At 37.9% G+C, this 17,248-nt stretch overlaps 1 protein-coding gene across 3 annotated transcripts in view; it reads right to left on the bottom strand.

Moving 5' to 3' along the window:
• Positions 1–17,248, bottom strand: part of Efhc2 (EF-hand domain containing 2) — a 268,118-nt gene that overhangs the window by 66,646 nt on the left and 184,224 nt on the right. For all 3 annotated transcript variants that reach the window (XM_052736180.1, XM_052736023.1, XM_052736093.1), the window contains 3 exons: positions 14,075–14,240; positions 6,618–6,760; positions 2,239–2,435 (listed from right to left, as the gene is read on the bottom strand). In XM_052736180.1, coding sequence (XP_052592140.1) covers positions 2,239–2,435; positions 6,618–6,760; positions 14,075–14,240 — 506 coding nt within the window. The remainder of the gene's footprint in view (positions 1–2,238; positions 2,436–6,617; positions 6,761–14,074; positions 14,241–17,248) is intronic.

Here is a 17,248-nt window from a genome sequence, read left to right as displayed (position 1 = left end):
ACCTGCATGGTTTAATATACACAGTACACAGATAATCCTCAATTTACAGTGATTTGTGTGTTAATAAACCCACGTAAGTTGAAACTGTGCCAATTTCTACTAACTTATAGAACATTTCAAGCTTAGCAATACAACACACTGGAGAGTATTTCTCTTCATGATCACAGTGCATATTGAGGTCTGCAGCTCACTGCTGATGCCCAATATCATGTAAGAAGATTGAACTACACAGTACTTACTAGCCTGGGCTGGAAGGGGATCAAAACTCAGAATTTTAGTTTCTATTAGAAAGCACATCACTTTTGCATGACAGTGAAGTCAAAATACCATGCCAAGCAATTCTAAGTTAAGAACGGTATGTTTTATGTTAAGATGGAGGTTCTGTTCAGAACAAGAACCTTGGTTTATAACAGCTACATTGACCATGGGTCCTATAGGGCTAAGGCCTTCACACAAATTATCACATTTAATATCTGCAGCAACTTTATCAAACAAGCACTATTGTTACTCTTATTTCAAAGACTAGGAGACTGAATCTCACAGATCATACATAACTAAAAAGCCTGCCATCTATTACTGTGGAGCCCAGTTTCCAACCCAGGCCTGAGGGTCTCCAGAAATCTAACTGCTTAATTATCACATTTCTCACCTGAGTTTAGAGTTGTCATATAGTATAGGTTTGTAGTTTTAGAATAACCTAGATTTCTAAAACTATAAATGGAGAGGTGGTAGAGTAACTATGCAAGCTGTGACACTCAGGAGAGATACTGAGAAGAGCACTGAGAACCACCAGCCTTCAACTGTCACTTCTGTATGACTCTGAACTTCTCTGATAAGCAGGCTGTTCTAGGGTCCCCATCTCCCTGGCTAAGCCTTTCTCCAAACTGTACTAACTAGTTTTGGGGCTTTTTTAAAAGATTTATTTATTTATTATGTTTACAGTGTTCTGCCTGCATGTATGCCTGCGTGTAGGAAGAGGGCATCAGATCTCATTAAAGATGGCTATGAGCCACCATGTGGGAATTGAGCTCAGGCCCTCTGGAAGAGCAGCCAGTGCTCTTAACCTCTGAGCCATCTCTCCAGCCCTGTACTAACTAAAGCTCTTCCTAGCCAGCGCCCCTTCCTTGCCTTCTCATTTCACAGGGATCAGACCTGACCTGCACAGCACTCTGATGGTAGCAGGCATTACCTGTGTCTTCTTGATCCTTCTCCTTTCATCCCACAGAGGTCTTTCCTCTAATACACCTGTTGGAGGTCTAACTCTGTCTTGACACCTAGCAATTTAACTTCGAGCATTTTCTTTATAAATGAGATAAAGCATTCACTGTGTGAGTATAAATAGTGCATAATTATTAAAAGAACTTTAAAATAAATTTTTCCAGACTGATTTTTTTAAAAATTACAAGCAATGAGCTTCAAGTACAAATAGTTTATATGCTGAATAAGTCTACTTTTAAAGCCTGAGATTCTTACCCATGGTATTTTTATTGAACAATATTATCAGCGTAACACTTTTAGTAACAGTAATCATTTGCCATTGCAGTATTTCAATTAAACAAAGAAATTGTGGCTGGGTGTGTACATACCTGTAATCTCAACACTCGGGGAAGAGAAAGGCATGAGGACAGTGAGTTCAAAGCCACCCTGGGCTATCTGGCTAGACATGTCTCAAAAAATTAAAATTAATTCAAGAAATAAAACATAACAAGAAGAAGACACTTCTCTGAGCTCACTGCAGCAAATTACTCCTTCAATTCTAATTTCAGCCTCAGGTGTCACTGTTAAGGGAACCAGCAACCTCAGCAACTACTCAGTTCCCCTGGGGTTTTTGTCTGTTCTAGTCATAGCCTCCTTGACTCCCCTGTGTCAATTAATTGGGATAGCACAGTATCTGCCATCAGATTTTCTTCCTTTCCTCTAGTTATTGCACTGCCTTCTAAAAACATTGTTGGTGTCAGCAAAATAACCCAGGAAACTTGATTCAGCCCTAGGCCTGCCTCCCGCTGGTGTCTGGAATCTGTGATGCTGGGCAGTGGAGAGCTAAGCATGTAAATAGAGGAGACAAGGGCTGGGCCTCTGTGATGGGACCTGTGGCCAAGTCGAACAGATCCATTATTCATGCCCACATGTGTGAATGTGCAATGTAAACCAGTGGCAAGATGTAGAAGAAAATACTCCAGAGGAAGGGAAACACACACTGCCGAAGGAGGAGAGCCAAAAAGTATACAATGTATTCACCTTGTCTGTGTTATTCTCCATGTACCTCAAGGTGTACTCATCAGCATTAAGCAGAATAAACAGGTAGCCATTTATATTCACTGTGGTTCCAACATAGAGCTCCTCAGCCTTGATGTATTCTGAAAATTCACTTTTAAAGACTTCTTGACCAGGCTTTTTCACACGACTTCTTTTCAAGAACATCCCACCAGTGTTCCCTAAAGCAACATGGAAAAGAAGAGTCCATGGGTTGCTTCATTCTTAGAAGAACCACAACTTGCCTTTAGTTACTTTCTCTTCCAACACAGACGGTACAAATTATCTGTAAAGTCATGTTGCACACTGTGGGAGGGAAGAATAGGGCAGTGGGCAAAGAAACAACATTTTTCTCGAGTAACTCTTAAACACTGTTGGAGAGAATGTAAATTAGTGTAACAACTGTAGAAATTATAAGATAATTCCTCAAGAAATTAAAAATAGAACTTGCACATCATCTAGGTGTATAACAGGCCTGAGTATAGATCTACAAGGCTCAAAGGCAGATTACTACAAAGATGCCTGTGTACTTGGGTACATCACAGTGGCCAAGTTATGGAATCAGCCATAGGTGTTTACCTACTACTTTCTCCCTTTCCTCTGTCCTTCATAGGAGTTAGAAAGTATGATAGACCCGTGTGGTATTAGTCATAATTCTAACACTCGGGGGGCTGAAGCAGGAGATAATGAGTTTTAGTCCTTGCCTGAGCTATATAGTGAGACTATGGAGAAAGCGACAAGAAGAGAGGAGATTGGAGGAGGGGTGGGGTGGGAGGAAGTGGGAGAGAGAGAGAACCCACTGCAGTCTGATAGTTCTCTGGGCTTCCTCTGGTTCCTTCCATATTTTGTTGTTGATGTTTTATTTGTTTTTGTTGTTGTTGTTTAAATAAATCTCTTCCACATTAACCCTGTCTCTGAATTTGCCTCTTTTTAAAGGACCTAACCTATTGTGAAACTTAGGGATGATAGTAAGTCCTCAGTGATGGTCATAATTTGTAAGCCTTCTATTTTACAAATGCAATTTGCTTGGCCCCATCATTACTTTTCTAAGTGTACAAAATTGATATCTGTGAACATTCAGAACATGTCATATGCTCATCCTTTAAGATTTTTCTATTATTCAAATCATACTGGGGCCTGACTTAGCTCTACAAATAATTCATTATTCATCAGCATGCTAAATGACTAAGGAAGCTTGAGTATATGACCTGACTGTTACATTTTTAGAATTTTGCATGCCATTTTTAAAAAACTTGTTGGTTTTTTTAAACAATAATAATATCACTAAGCTGACAAACATCATCTACAGATCAGCTTTGAACTACAAGGTGCTCAGAGCAATTTTGAGATGACTAGCTGAGATGATCCAGTCTCAAAGACTACTTGAATAAGGACTTGAGATAAACCCTGAACTTTGGCATTATACACAGACTGGATAATGAAGGATATAGTTACCTTTCCTAGAATTTGACAATTAACCTACAATTTTTCTTTCAGGATAAAGATAACTTCGCCCATACCCAGCAGAAAGGAATTTTAAGAATACGATGCCCACATTCCCAAAGAGATGGTGTGGGGCGGGTGGTTTTTTGGTCTTTTTAATGGGTTTTGGGTCTGGGATAATTTTTATTGTTTAGGGAGGTTGGTTACAAGTTGTTGTCAAGGGTTAGGAAAAAGGTTAAGCAAAGGAGACTAGATTTAAGGTTCTTGTTTAAAAAAAGAGAAAGAAAAGAAAAGAAAAAGACAATTACTAGTTTTAAATACTTTACATTGGATTGGATTGCTTTATATTGTATACAAATTATATATATCGAAATTGATATTGTTAGAAAATGTTACATCTATATTTCTAATTGTACTTATACCGTTCATTTAACAATGCAATTTTCTGATCCTTGAATGTTATTATTAACAACTATTAGGATATAAAGAAATGAAAGTTAGTAGTTAGACATTACAATAGAACTTGTAGTCATATTAGATATGTTTTAAAAAATTGAGCAGATATATTTTAGATAGACAGGTCATCTTCAAACCCTTCAGAGATCTACAGAATATGGCATTTAAAATGTTTTAATAACTTAGAAAATTTTTCTTTTTTGAGACATGTCGGCTCCTGGCAGTACCAATCTACTTCAGAGAAAATATGGGCATTGAAGAAACTGCATATGGAGTTAAATTTCATTGTGGCAAAAGCTAGCCACTGGACAACAAAGTATCCTCAAATCAACTGCTGACAAAATGGACAGACAGGACATGAAACAAAGGACTACTGATTCTTGCCAAAACAAGTGTGGTTATGGCTTTATCAAAAGGCATCTTCTGAGGCCAGGACGATATGGCACCATCCCTGAAGTGGCCTTCACAACCTGGAAAAGGTACAGTGCCATTTTCTTCAAAGGCAGCTGAACAGGCAGTGGGCCGATGGCTTCTGATGTGCAGTGGAACAGCAGCTGAAACAGTTATTCTTGAAGAGTAACTAAGCTCACGCCTCTCCATAGTAGACTGGCATTTGATAGAGGGATGTGGAGAAGAACAGGATGCTGAGATGAAGCCATATATACACAGCCAAGAAGAATGGACAGCTGAATTAAAAAACCATCAACAGTTTCCAGAATTTAAAATCCTGAATCATGACATGACACTAGTGGAATTCAGGTGTTTCTGGTACATGGACTGCTCTCACCCAACATGAGGTTGAACTGTTGACCTTGTGTACATCCTACTTCACAAATGAGTCTGTCAGATACGCTAAGCCTATAGGCTGAAGATGATGCCCCAGCACTGCGGAGAAACCTCACGTGACTGTCCAGGCAGCTGGCTGTTTCTGTCAACTCACAAATTTTTTGGAAGTTGCTTGCATGCACTTCCTGTTTTTATTTTTGTTAGCTAATATTTCCTTCTTGGGTCTCTGAGGGAGTTGAAGATTAGTTAGTTATAGTTGAAGGTTAGTTAGTTATAGTTGAAGATTAATTAGGATAGAAAGTGAATTAGATACATTTTGGACTTACCAAAATAGGATAGATAATGAAATTATTTTCTCTGAATTTGTCAAATACAAATGGACTAGACATTGTTTAGATATTCATTACTTGTATATATTGTATATAGTTATTGTACTTTTGTATATAGTTTTTCTTTTGTTAGTTATAACCTTTTTCTTTTTTCTTTTTATTAAAATAGAAAAGGGGAAATATGGTGGCATTTTACTTGTACTGAAATGTGATTTTAATTGTATGTTAATAAATAAAGTTGCCTGGGGGTCAGAGCTATTAGAGCCATAGCAAGAGCGTGGCGGTGGGGTGGTGGTGCATGCCTTTAATCCCAGCACTTGGTAGACAGAGCTAGGTAGATCTCTGTGTGTAAAAGGATACAGCCAGCATTGGAGACACACGCCTTTAATATCAATCCCAACCATAGAAGACCTGGAAGTCTCTACAGACAGGCAGTGATGACGCAGTCATGTGTTTGGGTTTACAACCAATGAGAAGGCAGAACAGAAAGACTATAAAGACAAACACACAGGAAGTAGGTCCCTTTTGGAGAGCTCTCTTGGCTGAAGAGGATCGCTGAAGCAGAAAGGGTGAGGCTCTTAGCTCTGACCTCTTGGCTTTCTTTTCTTAATCGGCTCTGTGTTTCTTATTTAATAAGACGGTTGGTTACATCTACAGGCCTTGATCAGGATACTCACAACATGTAAATTGGCAAATGGTACAAAGCAAAGTTTTTACTTATTTTTTTTCTGAAAGAGCCAGTTGAGCTGGTTATTCTTCTCAAACATATGTCTTCAGCACAGATAAAAGTTGTAAACATGTTGAAACAAAGAACAGAGCCCTACATTTCCAAATTTGTAAGTCAATGACTGTCGTCAGCAATAGCCATGAAATCAACAGACTGGAGAACATTCTACAGGCCTGGGGGCAGGACCTTTGGCAATAGCCAGAACAAACAGAAGTACCACAGAAAGATGGATTCTGAAGATTAAATTTGTATATCTTGTATTCTTTTCTTAACCAGGCAAAGATTTTGTAAGTGGGACAATGGAACACTCTCTTGGCTCTCTGGCTGTGAATGTGACTGGTGGCAGTCAAACCATGACTTTGAAGCCCCGAGGTTCCGTAAGAGTACCTCAGAAAAAGAAATGATAGGGGATTTCCCCTGGGTAACTGACCACAGCTGTTCTTTGTTTATCGTTTTATATATTTGGGTTCATGTTTAAGACATTGTTGTAAGAAGAAATTTATTGGTTAGAAAATCATCATCACAGATCTTCTAGGCAATCAAATCAGATTATATTCCCTAATTTCAAAAGAAAAAGGCAGCTGAGTGTTCTGAGAAAATGCTGAGTAAGGTAAGTCTCTTACCTGAATTCCTCTCTATAGGTTCAAATACTGAAATTGTGTCATCACCGAGATAAAACGCAATAATGAACATCCTGTCTGCATCAGCACATTTGTCTGTGACTAGTTTTGCAAAATACCGGAGTGTGTTACTTATGTTTCCATAGCTAAAAATAAGAGACATGAGAGTAAGAGCATTATACAAGTAATCCTCTATACATCATATATATTGCAAAAGGTGTGCCATGGCTTTAATATAGAAGTTTATGCCTTTCTAAACAGTCTACACATCTTATCTAAACACTAAAGGATTTTTCTCAGTAGATTAAAATCTTTTCTGTTCTTTATTATGTCTGAGAAATATACTGAAAACTAGGCCTGGTGGCACATGCTTGAGACCCCAGCATTGGAAGGGAGAGACAGGCAGTTCTTTGGGGCACACTGGTCAGCCAACTGAGCCTAATCCTTAGGCCAATGAGAGACCCTATCTTAAAAAACAAGCTAGGTGGCTCCTGGAAAGCACCAAGGTTGATCTCTGGCCTCTATGTGCACGCACACAGACAAGAACCCTCATGAACGTGTACACAACCAAAAAAATTCATAACCACCTGCTCAAAGCAGGTGAATTAATCAGCTGTTCTCTGATCATGAAGCTGGTCAACAATCACAGTAATTCTGTCAGGTAGATGTAGCTGGAAATTTTCCTGTGTCCCGCCCGGTCCCACAGCTGCTCAGACCCAAATAAACACACAGAGGCTTATATTAATTACAAACTGTATGGCCATGGCCTATGGCTCAAGCTTTTTGCTAGCTAGCTCTTATAACTAAACTTATTCCATTTCTATTAGTCTATATGTCACCACGTGTTCTGTGGCTTTACCTGTGTGCCATTACATGCTGCTCCCTGAATGGCGGGATCGCATCTCTCTCCCCTCTCTTTTCTTTTTCCTGTCTCCCTCTTCAATTTCCCACCTAGCTATAATCTGACTTGCCATAGGCCAAATGGCTTTATTTATCAACCAATTAGAGCAACACATATTCACAGCATACAGAAAGACATACCACAGCAGGTAGAGGCATAAACATTGGCCTAAGGCAATCCAGATGACATACTCTACTGGGCTCCTGGGACACCTGTCTCAAGTCCAGGACTTTTCTGCCTTGCAGCTCACATATGCCCCTCTCTATCACTCCATCTCTCTAGGATCATTCTCAACTCCTTTAAAGGAAAACATTAACTTTTCCCCTTCATAAACATCATGACTGTGTCTCCATTTTAATGTACTTACTATTTGTATTGTATGTAGTCATTACATGTCTGTTTTCAAAGGGAAATGCTGTCTTATTTTAAACATTATCTGCTATAACATTTTTATATTATATTATACTAAATGTTTTCAGAAAATTACACCCATAAAGATAAACTTAGAACTATGTGAATGAATAGGTGAGTAAAGATGGAATGAAATAAAATTTAAAAATTTTCTCAGGTAAGCAATGGTAACACACACCTGTAGCCCCAGCACTGGGGAGGCTGAGTTCATGAGTCTAAAGCCTGCCTGCGCTACACAATAAGACCCTATCTTAAAAATAAAAGAAATAGTTCCCAAAGTTGGTTGCATGAGCAGTGAACTAAGTAACTCATGGTCTCTCAGTAAAAAAAATACAGCTGCAGTTACTAGCCAGTGAAAGTCATCCCTTCAACAAAAAGTAAGCCCTTGGGGAGGTCTCTGATAATCAAAAGCATTACCCTTACAAGTATCCATTCCCTTCATCACTTTCCTATCACTTTCAGATTCTCCTATCCTGAAATCCATTCTTTGTGTTCACAGTGATACAAACCACAACAAAGTATTTCTAATTTGCAAAGGCATAACATGCTCTTCTGCCCCTTCTTGAACTGTATAGGAAGGTGGCCCAGGAAAGTACAGTGGCAAGATTGCCAACTTGAGGCCTTGTGTGAGATAGAGCACAATAGTTTGTAAAGCTCATCCCAGACAGCCTGGGCAAAACCACCAGTGGGGTCACAATTTGGATTTTCCAAAGTGCCTAGTTCCAAAGCTTCAGATGGACCTTATAAACTATTTGGGCCAGTTATACTATATCAGTTACCTTCTCTGGTACCTAATTGAACTCACAAGTAAGAAATATTTAACAGCCCCCTCTTCTAAAAGACTCATATATCTTTATGAGTCTAAAACATCAATAAACAATTGAATGAGTTCTAATCTATGTCCAAATGAATACTATTTTAAATTTAACTTCCTAGGACTTAAGTTTATAAGTGTTTACTGTGAATATTTGAATATGCCACTCATTTCCACCCCCCTTAATTCTAGTATTCTGGATATCTCATCAATTGGTAACATAAATCTACTCAATAAAATTGAGTCATTCATGAAGTCTGATGTACATAAAAGTCACCCGGAAAACTTATTACATATGCATAATCCATAATCTCACCACTAGAGATACGAACTCACAAGTGAGCTTATATTTGCAGAAAACTGCATTATTAATGTGCTACCAGGGGAGTCTGACAAGATAGTCCCCAGAGGAAATTGTAAGAAAGCTCTAAATATGTTAAAATATTTCCTTCATATAAGCCAATTATCAAATGCCTGAAAACTTTTGATCACAGTCTCTGTCCTCCCAAGTGATCAACTACTCATATCGCTTGCATCAACCATGATGTCACATTTAGCAATTTAGCACTATACAGTCTTGTACTCTTGGCTGGTTGCGTTAATATGTGTTTATTCCCATTGTCCCAAAACAAATTATAAATTCCTAGATTTAGGATGCATGTCTTAATGTTTTAGACATACAGTCCAATGTTACCTATCTTCACTGAATTGAATTCTCCCCACTGTCCCTTTCCTGCTGTCTTGCCCATGCTGGGGATGGCACCCAAGGCCTGAAGTATGCCAGTAAGTCATATCCCCTGCCCCTTCTCATTTCATTTAAATCCATTTCTATTGGTAAAGGGTTGTGTTAGCTAAACTGCTCTTACAAAAGTTAACAATCATCTCCACAATGCCAAATCCAGTTCTTAGTCATTTTTTGCATCTAATTTTACTAATCAGCAACTTCTATGACAATCTCGATCACTTGACTCAAAGCATTATGCATTTTCTTAGCTTCATGTCATTCCTATCTCTTTGTTTGTTCCATGTCATCCTCCTTCAGTGGTTCCTTCTCTTTTCTCCAAATGCTTAATTTGGGATGTCCCAAGGTTTATTCATGTACTTCTTGACATCCATTCATCCTTGGTGATCTAACATAGTCTGAAAGCTTGAGTACAATTTGGCATCATGAACAAAAATGCTAACTACATCCTGATGACTTCAAAATTTACATCTCCAGCTTAGACCTGCCTCCTGAATACCCTCAATACATACCATACCCATCTTCACTTGGTATCTAATTGCCATCTCAACTTGTTCTAAAACTGAACTTGTGTTCTTGCCCCCAAACCCATTCTACCTATGGCATCATTCCAATTACTCAGGTCTAAACATCAAGACATCTGTAGCTCTTCTTTCACACCTCATATCTAATCTGTCAGGAAATCCTATTAGCTCTACATTCAAAACATGTTCAGAATCTGCCATTTCATTTCATCCCTCCAATAGTATTCATGCAGATGTGATAACTTTTCTGTTGGACTATTAAAGCAATCTCATAGGTTGTCTTCAATCTACTACCATCTTTGTATAGTCCATTCTTAACACTGCATAGGAAAGATTCTTCCAATAGGCCAATCAAGTCATTTCTCTAGTCAAATCTCCTAATGCTTCTTCCTTATCTTTCTAAATATCAAGAGTCCTTATGATTGCCTGCAAAACCTTATATGATCCCACATTTTGTTACTTTTACCTCGTGTTTATGAGGTACATTCTGCCCTTTCCTCATCTTCTCTATTCACGTTGGTCTCCTGGAGAGTTTCTACATACTCCATGCATATGCATTGTTCAGCGCGTTTACACTGACTCTACCTTCTGCTTGGACTATGTCTCTTTGCCTCAGAAAGGTCTATCAGAGCACCACTGAAAATTGCAACTAGGGACAGTCATCATTCATATACTCCTAGATCCTTCGCATGGAAAATTAATGTTTTCTTTTTTTAATGTGATACTTAACACATTCTATATACTATTTGATATACTTGAGTACCTTTACTTTCTGGCATATCTCCCTCAATGAGAATGAAGTTTTATGAGAGAAAGTGGGCTTATATGGCTGCTTTTTTCATTGATATATCACAAACACCTAAGTAAATGCCTGTCACACAGCAGGTCCTTGGGACGTATTTGTTGACCACCCTACCCCAAGTTCACCTATAACAAAGAACCTTAAAAAGATCAACAAACAAACAAGAACAAAAGCTCTAGAGAAATAGTTCTCAACCTTCCAACTACTATGACCCTTCAATATAGTTCCTCATGTTGTGGTGATCCCCAACCATATAATGATTTTCATTGCTACTTCATAACAATCATTTTGCTACTGGTATGAATGGCAATGTGTTTTCCAATGGTCTTAGGTGAACCCTATAAAAGGGTTGTTCAACTCCAAAGGGGTCGACCCACAGTTTGAGGACCACTGCTCTAGAGATAAGTAAGTCTTCATATTGAAAAGCATATGAAGACCTTATTTTAGATAATGGTAGAAAAAAATAAGGGGGGTTGGTGGCAACAAAAGATGGACAAGACCTGAAACCAGTGAAAGATTAATATTAATATTAAAAACCATAACTTTTTGGAATATATATGGTTAGAATAGCAGAAGTATGAGATGATAACTTTCCTGTTAAGAAGCTATCTGCTCCTTTTATTTTGATCCATCATTAAAAACTGGATTAGTGGGGCTAGAGAGATAACTAAGCAATTAAGGGCACTTGTTGCTTTGGAAGAGGACCCAAGTTCAGTTCCCAGCACCCACATAGCAGCTCACAACCACCCATAACTTCAGTTCCAGAAGATCTGATGGCCTCCTCTGACCTCCAGAAGCACCATGCATGAATATGGTGGACATACATACATGCAGACAAAACACTTATACAATAGACATAATTTTTTAAAAAGAACAAGACTAGCAAACATTTTTTCAACCACTGTACTTATTTATCTACACCTTTTCTCATTGGATGAAACATTTGCTGGCATTTTTCTAACTCTCAGGTAAACAATAAAACCAGTCTCTTACTCCAAGGAACTCTTAGTCTGGGGGAGCCCAGAAATTACATATGTGAGTAATCTCCAAGTCATGTGGTAAGTACAGATTCTATGGCAAGGAAGGTAAACTCCAGAAATGAAATTTCCCTGGATTCACTCCCTAGTTTAACTAAAAATTAGCTGTGAGTTTGGACAAGCTGCAGAGCTTCTTAGAGTCTTGTTTTCCTCACTTGAAAAATAAGTGTAAGAATATCATCTGTTGTCTTCTAAGGCTGCTTTAAAGATTAGATGATATCAGATTTTATAAAGTAGTTAATTCAAAGCAAACTACTAACTACTTCTTATCACTAGTGCTATTATTATTAGAAGTATGATCAGCAGAGTATTGTGTCTACAAAGACAACAAAGTACTTCAGTCCTGTTCAGCCAGTTTGTGCCAGTTACCATGGAAACAAGGTCATTGTGTAGGAGGAGCTTGAAGGAAGTATATTCCTGACACAAAACAAGCACTGGACAAAAAGAAATGAAATTAGAGACATTTGTGCCTATATCCCCATTCTCCAACCCACTAAAGTATGACTTACATGTACAATCCTATCTGTAGTTAGGGTCCTCAGGGCAGTTTTACAGGGCAGACAGAAACTAAGTGAACTATCCACAAAGAACTATTTTTACCTGGGTTTAGAAGCAACACTCTCTCTAGATAATATTTCATATTATTTAGTTATAAGAAAACTTCCCTGTTCTTTTATAATAGGGTTATTCTTCTCTTCCATATCCTCCAGGTGGCTGCCCTTAAAAACAGTAGTTACTGAAAAAAGTGCATCAAAGTCTACCCTGGATCCTAGCCATAATAATGTTACCAACAAGAGAACATGGACATGTTGATGTCCCTCTTATGTGTAAAAATCAGTTGATTCTCAAACAGTGATGCGCCTCAGGATCCCCCAGGGTGCCTGTGTAAAGAGATTGTTGGGCCCCACCCCAACATTTCTTTCTCACTCCATCCAGAAGTAAGCACAAGAGTTAACATTCTACCAAGTATGGGAACCACACTTTGAGAAGTAGAGTTTGAAATTTAAATAAAACTCTAAAGTTCTTAAAAATAAACAGTAATTTCTTGAAAAACAAATGACATCATATCACAGCAAAGGCATACCTTCCCACATTCCATACAATTTACAGCCAGACAGTTAAACCATTTTTATAGATATAGCATAACATTTTATTCTCTTTCTTTCAAATTTTGACAACAGCATGGGATCTCATTCAGTTTGACTAAATTCCAGGTGCTTTTTCTTCTTCAAATCTTAAGACATGTTCCCTTTGTCATTTTTCTCCCAGAATCTCCCAACCCATTATCTCCCTCACACAAAGCCACAATTTTTAACTTATATCCTATTCAAGCATCTGCAACATTTCTCCACAATTTTTCCCTGACTTTTTTCTCCAAGGCCTGCTCATCCTGAAGAACCAAAAGGTAGACATAACTAGTGCAGTGCTCATATTCTACATGAATAATTCAGGAGCAGCTTGTGCCTCATGTGTATTAGGGATACTTTGGAAAATCTATCTTTTGAAATTATAGTCAGCAATATAAGCAGTCTATTCCTACTGAACTCAAACCAAACCTCTCAAGTCAAAGCAACATGAATTTTCTAAAATTACATGTTGAAAAACACTAACAAATCACTGAAATCTCTGTATCAGGGGTTGGCAAACCATAGTCTGTGAGACAGATCCAGCTGGCCACCTGTGTTTGTAAGCCTTCGAGCTAAACGTTGTTTGTACACTTTTATGTGGTTGAAAAGAAAAATATCAGAATAATACATTGTGATATGTTAATGTTTTATGCAATTCAGATGTCAATGTCCATAAAATGTTTTATTGGAACACAGTTACACATGTGTTTACATTCTGTCCATGTAGCTTTCATGCTATAATGTCATATCTGAGTGCCTGTGATGGAGGCTGTATGGCCCACAAACCCAAAGTCATGTACTCTCTGACCTTCGAAATCTGCTGACTCCTCTTCTACATTATTTCCTCAAGAGAGAGAAAGACAGATAGATATGGAAAGACATCAGGCAGGGGGTGATATGACTTTAGATGTCTCCAAATAACACATTAAAATATGAACTCCAGGAAGAAGCTGTCAATACCTGTGCATTCATCAACCTCATTGGAAAGCTACAGTAACATGTCCCTGGGCTCAAAATCAAATGAGCTGTGTGACAGGGTTATGTCATAAATTCTAAACATCTTTGGGAAAGCCAGGACTATAATCAAGGTCCCCTCAGGCACCTGTCTAGTTCCATGAATTTTTTGAAGTTCCTCCGATGGGGTGTGGGCTTGAGTCCCACGCAGGAGCGGAAAGAATCCTCTTCAGACCCAAAGCCAGTGTAAGGTGGGTACTTCCTTTCTATTTTTGGAAGAGGAGGCGGCTTGCATGAAATGGCGGTAAAATTATCTATAACAAAACACAGGCAAACAAAACATCAATATTTTTTTGCCCTGGTTATGGTTGTTTTTAAAGGTCTGTTATTATTTCAAGATGAACATGAAGATTTTGTACACTATTTTAAACTCTTTCAAACAAAACATGGTAAAATCCTATGAGAGTAGGTTTCAATCATGTTTATAAAAACCACAGAGCTCACTTAATAGTCATTGGTTCAAAAGAAAAAAAAGCAGAAATCTTTGTCAAATAACCTCACACCCCCATTTCTGAATATTATTTTGCTCTTCTCTTGATTTTTCCAATGATATAAAAATTCAAACTTGAAACTTTATGCCATCAATTCCATATTTTAACCTGTAATTTGACCCTCTCTTATCTTCAGTCAACACTCACTAATAAAAATTATTTTCCAAATAGGACTGACTCCTGACTGCTTCCCTTTTAACTTTACCCATTGGCGAGTTCCTCCTCCTTGGATCCACTTTTTAAGTCCTCTTTTTTGCCTCCAATTCAACTCTAAGACACTGTACTTCACTGTCTATTAAAAAACAAATAGAAAAATAAAATCCCCTTCCTGTCACCAGCCACTGTTCAAGGTCACTCATGTTATTGCTCAAGATAAGACTGCAACTATAGTTGTAATGAAGCAAAAATGCAGTTAAGGATACCCCACCGCCTACACTCTCAAATGGAATGTGACATGGTCAATACTGTTGACTTTATTTTTTACTTATCATGTGTAAAAAAGGAAAGACTAGGGCAAGCTTATAATATCTCTTAGGTAATCATTATGGGGCTGTGTCATCTCTAAGAAGCAAGTGTGCTTTCTAGAACAAATAACATACTGACCCAATCTATCCAAGTCACTGTGTTTGGCCCACTACAAATGGCAAAGGAGATTCTAGAACATTTCTCAAAACAAAAATAAAACAGACTACTATCTTTGTTTTTCTTTCTTCCCTAAGCTTGATAGGTATTTCAGTTGTGAACAAAAAGAGTTCTACAAATGTAATATTTCCTTTTCCATGGTCAAACTTCTAATAGAAGAAAGAATCCAGATTTTGGTACATACCACCATTAGAAAAAAAAAAGACACCAATTTGTCATCTAAAATTCTAAAAATTTAAGTGGATTTGTTAATTGATCAAAAGGCTAAAGGTATGAAGCCAATTGTAATTCTGATTTCAAAACATTTTTCAGCTTTCAATTTTTCTTAGATTTCCTAGCTGGTTTGTGTGAAATTTCCTGAGGCACAATCCCCAGAAGAGTATTGTTCCATCTTAACGGAAACTGCTCACAGCAGACATGTTGACAAAGGAATTGCCATCAACTATTTCTCACTGGCTCAGTGAAAAGATACAACCAGTGTGTCCTTATAGAGAATCTCATGAACCTTTCCTAATGTTCATTTTGTGATTAAAGAGACATTTCAGTAATAAGAGAAAAGCGCAAATCTTCAAGTTTGAACTGCAGTAGACTCTATCCTTGCTCACCATTACATAAAAAACACCACTGTTTGCTACCTTTGTTCCAGGGCAAGCACCATGGAAATAGCAGGAAAGCTTTATGTAATTAGAAAATTGGGGCCTGAGCAGTTTCTTCCAACAGGGGGCATATACATACAACTCTACCTACTAGTCAGAGTGCACTGACCAAAAGATTGCACTACACACTAATCTGAGTACACTAACCAAAAATTTTGATTCTTAAGCATAAAGTCACTAAGAATATATTCTATAGTCTTCATTACAAGTCTTAAAACATGGTGTTGTTTTCTCAACTACCTAATTTTTGCAACAGATTCAAGTAACAAAAGAACCAATTTAGAGCTTTCCTCTGCACCCACAGTGCCATCTAGTGTATAAAAAAATGAGAATTGTTCCACTTCACCACCCTTGACTTTTATAACATCATATAGACCCTTTTTGGAAACTCTGGATCAAGATTCAACTTTAAATCATATCTACTTGGTAGCTCACATAGGTTCACAAAGCCACAGAAACATACATGAATGAGAAGTTGGTTGTCATTGGGTTTTTATCACCCCATCTACCCTGCTTATTTCAGAAATGTTGAGCAAATGAAAAGGCACACACTTTTGTATAAGCATCTTCCCAAATATGTTCTATAACTGATATTTGGGTAGACACCGAAACACTCATGTCTTCTAAATACTTTGATTCCTCACATTCCAAATGACTTGTACATATGAATTGAATGCCTTTTTTATCCATGACTGAATAGATTCAAACAAACTTCCGAGAGATTGTATATAAAAATGGAGTCTAATGGTTCTCCATGCTGTCTCAGGTGGAAGCATTATTGGGGAAAGACACTAAATACCTCAAAAGTTTATCTCCTATGATCTAATAACCCAGACTTTAGGAAATTGGAAGCTTACATAATTTTGAAAAAAAATCTTCAAGCCAAAGAATGCCAGATTATTAAGACAAAATTAGGCCTGGGCTTTGGACTAGGACCCCTATAAAGGAAGAACTTTGAAAACTAAGCAACCGTCCTTAGCTTCAAAGGAAATCCACCTCTGCTTGTTGTCAATATCTAGGTTAAACAATTATACAGTCAGAACTCAAAGTTCTATTCTCCAACCATCCTTACTAAGTCTATAGGGGGAATGAAGTAAGTAAACCTAGGAAGTCCAACATGGCCACCCGGTAAGCCATTAACCAGTCCTATGTCTGCTGCTACAGTTTCCTCAAGTGATCACTGACTTGTCCTCTGCCATGCCCCCCTTCTTCTAGTCCTGAGAGTTCAGAGATAGCCTGAATTGATCATAGAAAATGAAAGGTGCTTTAAAATTGTCTTCAACCTTAGTCTCAATGTAAGTACTCAAAACCATTGAGAATGAATGATTCTGTTACTGCTTTGGTTTTACCAATCACCAAAATCAGTGATTAGAAAATATTCCTATAAGCTCTGTATAATGGTATAGGCCTGTAAATCCCAGTAGTGGGAGGCTGAGTCAGGAAGATTGCCATAAATATAGGGCCAGCTTGTGT

The sequence above is a fragment of the Peromyscus californicus genome, unplaced genomic scaffold, assembly GCF_007827085.1.
Source record: "Peromyscus californicus insignis strain IS unplaced genomic scaffold, ASM782708v3 Scaffold_10__1_contigs__length_136768540, whole genome shotgun sequence".
Lineage (NCBI taxonomy): Eukaryota > Metazoa > Chordata > Mammalia > Rodentia > Cricetidae > Peromyscus > Peromyscus californicus.
Note: the sequence above shows the minus strand (reverse complement) of the source record. Positions and strands in the feature narration are given on the sequence as shown.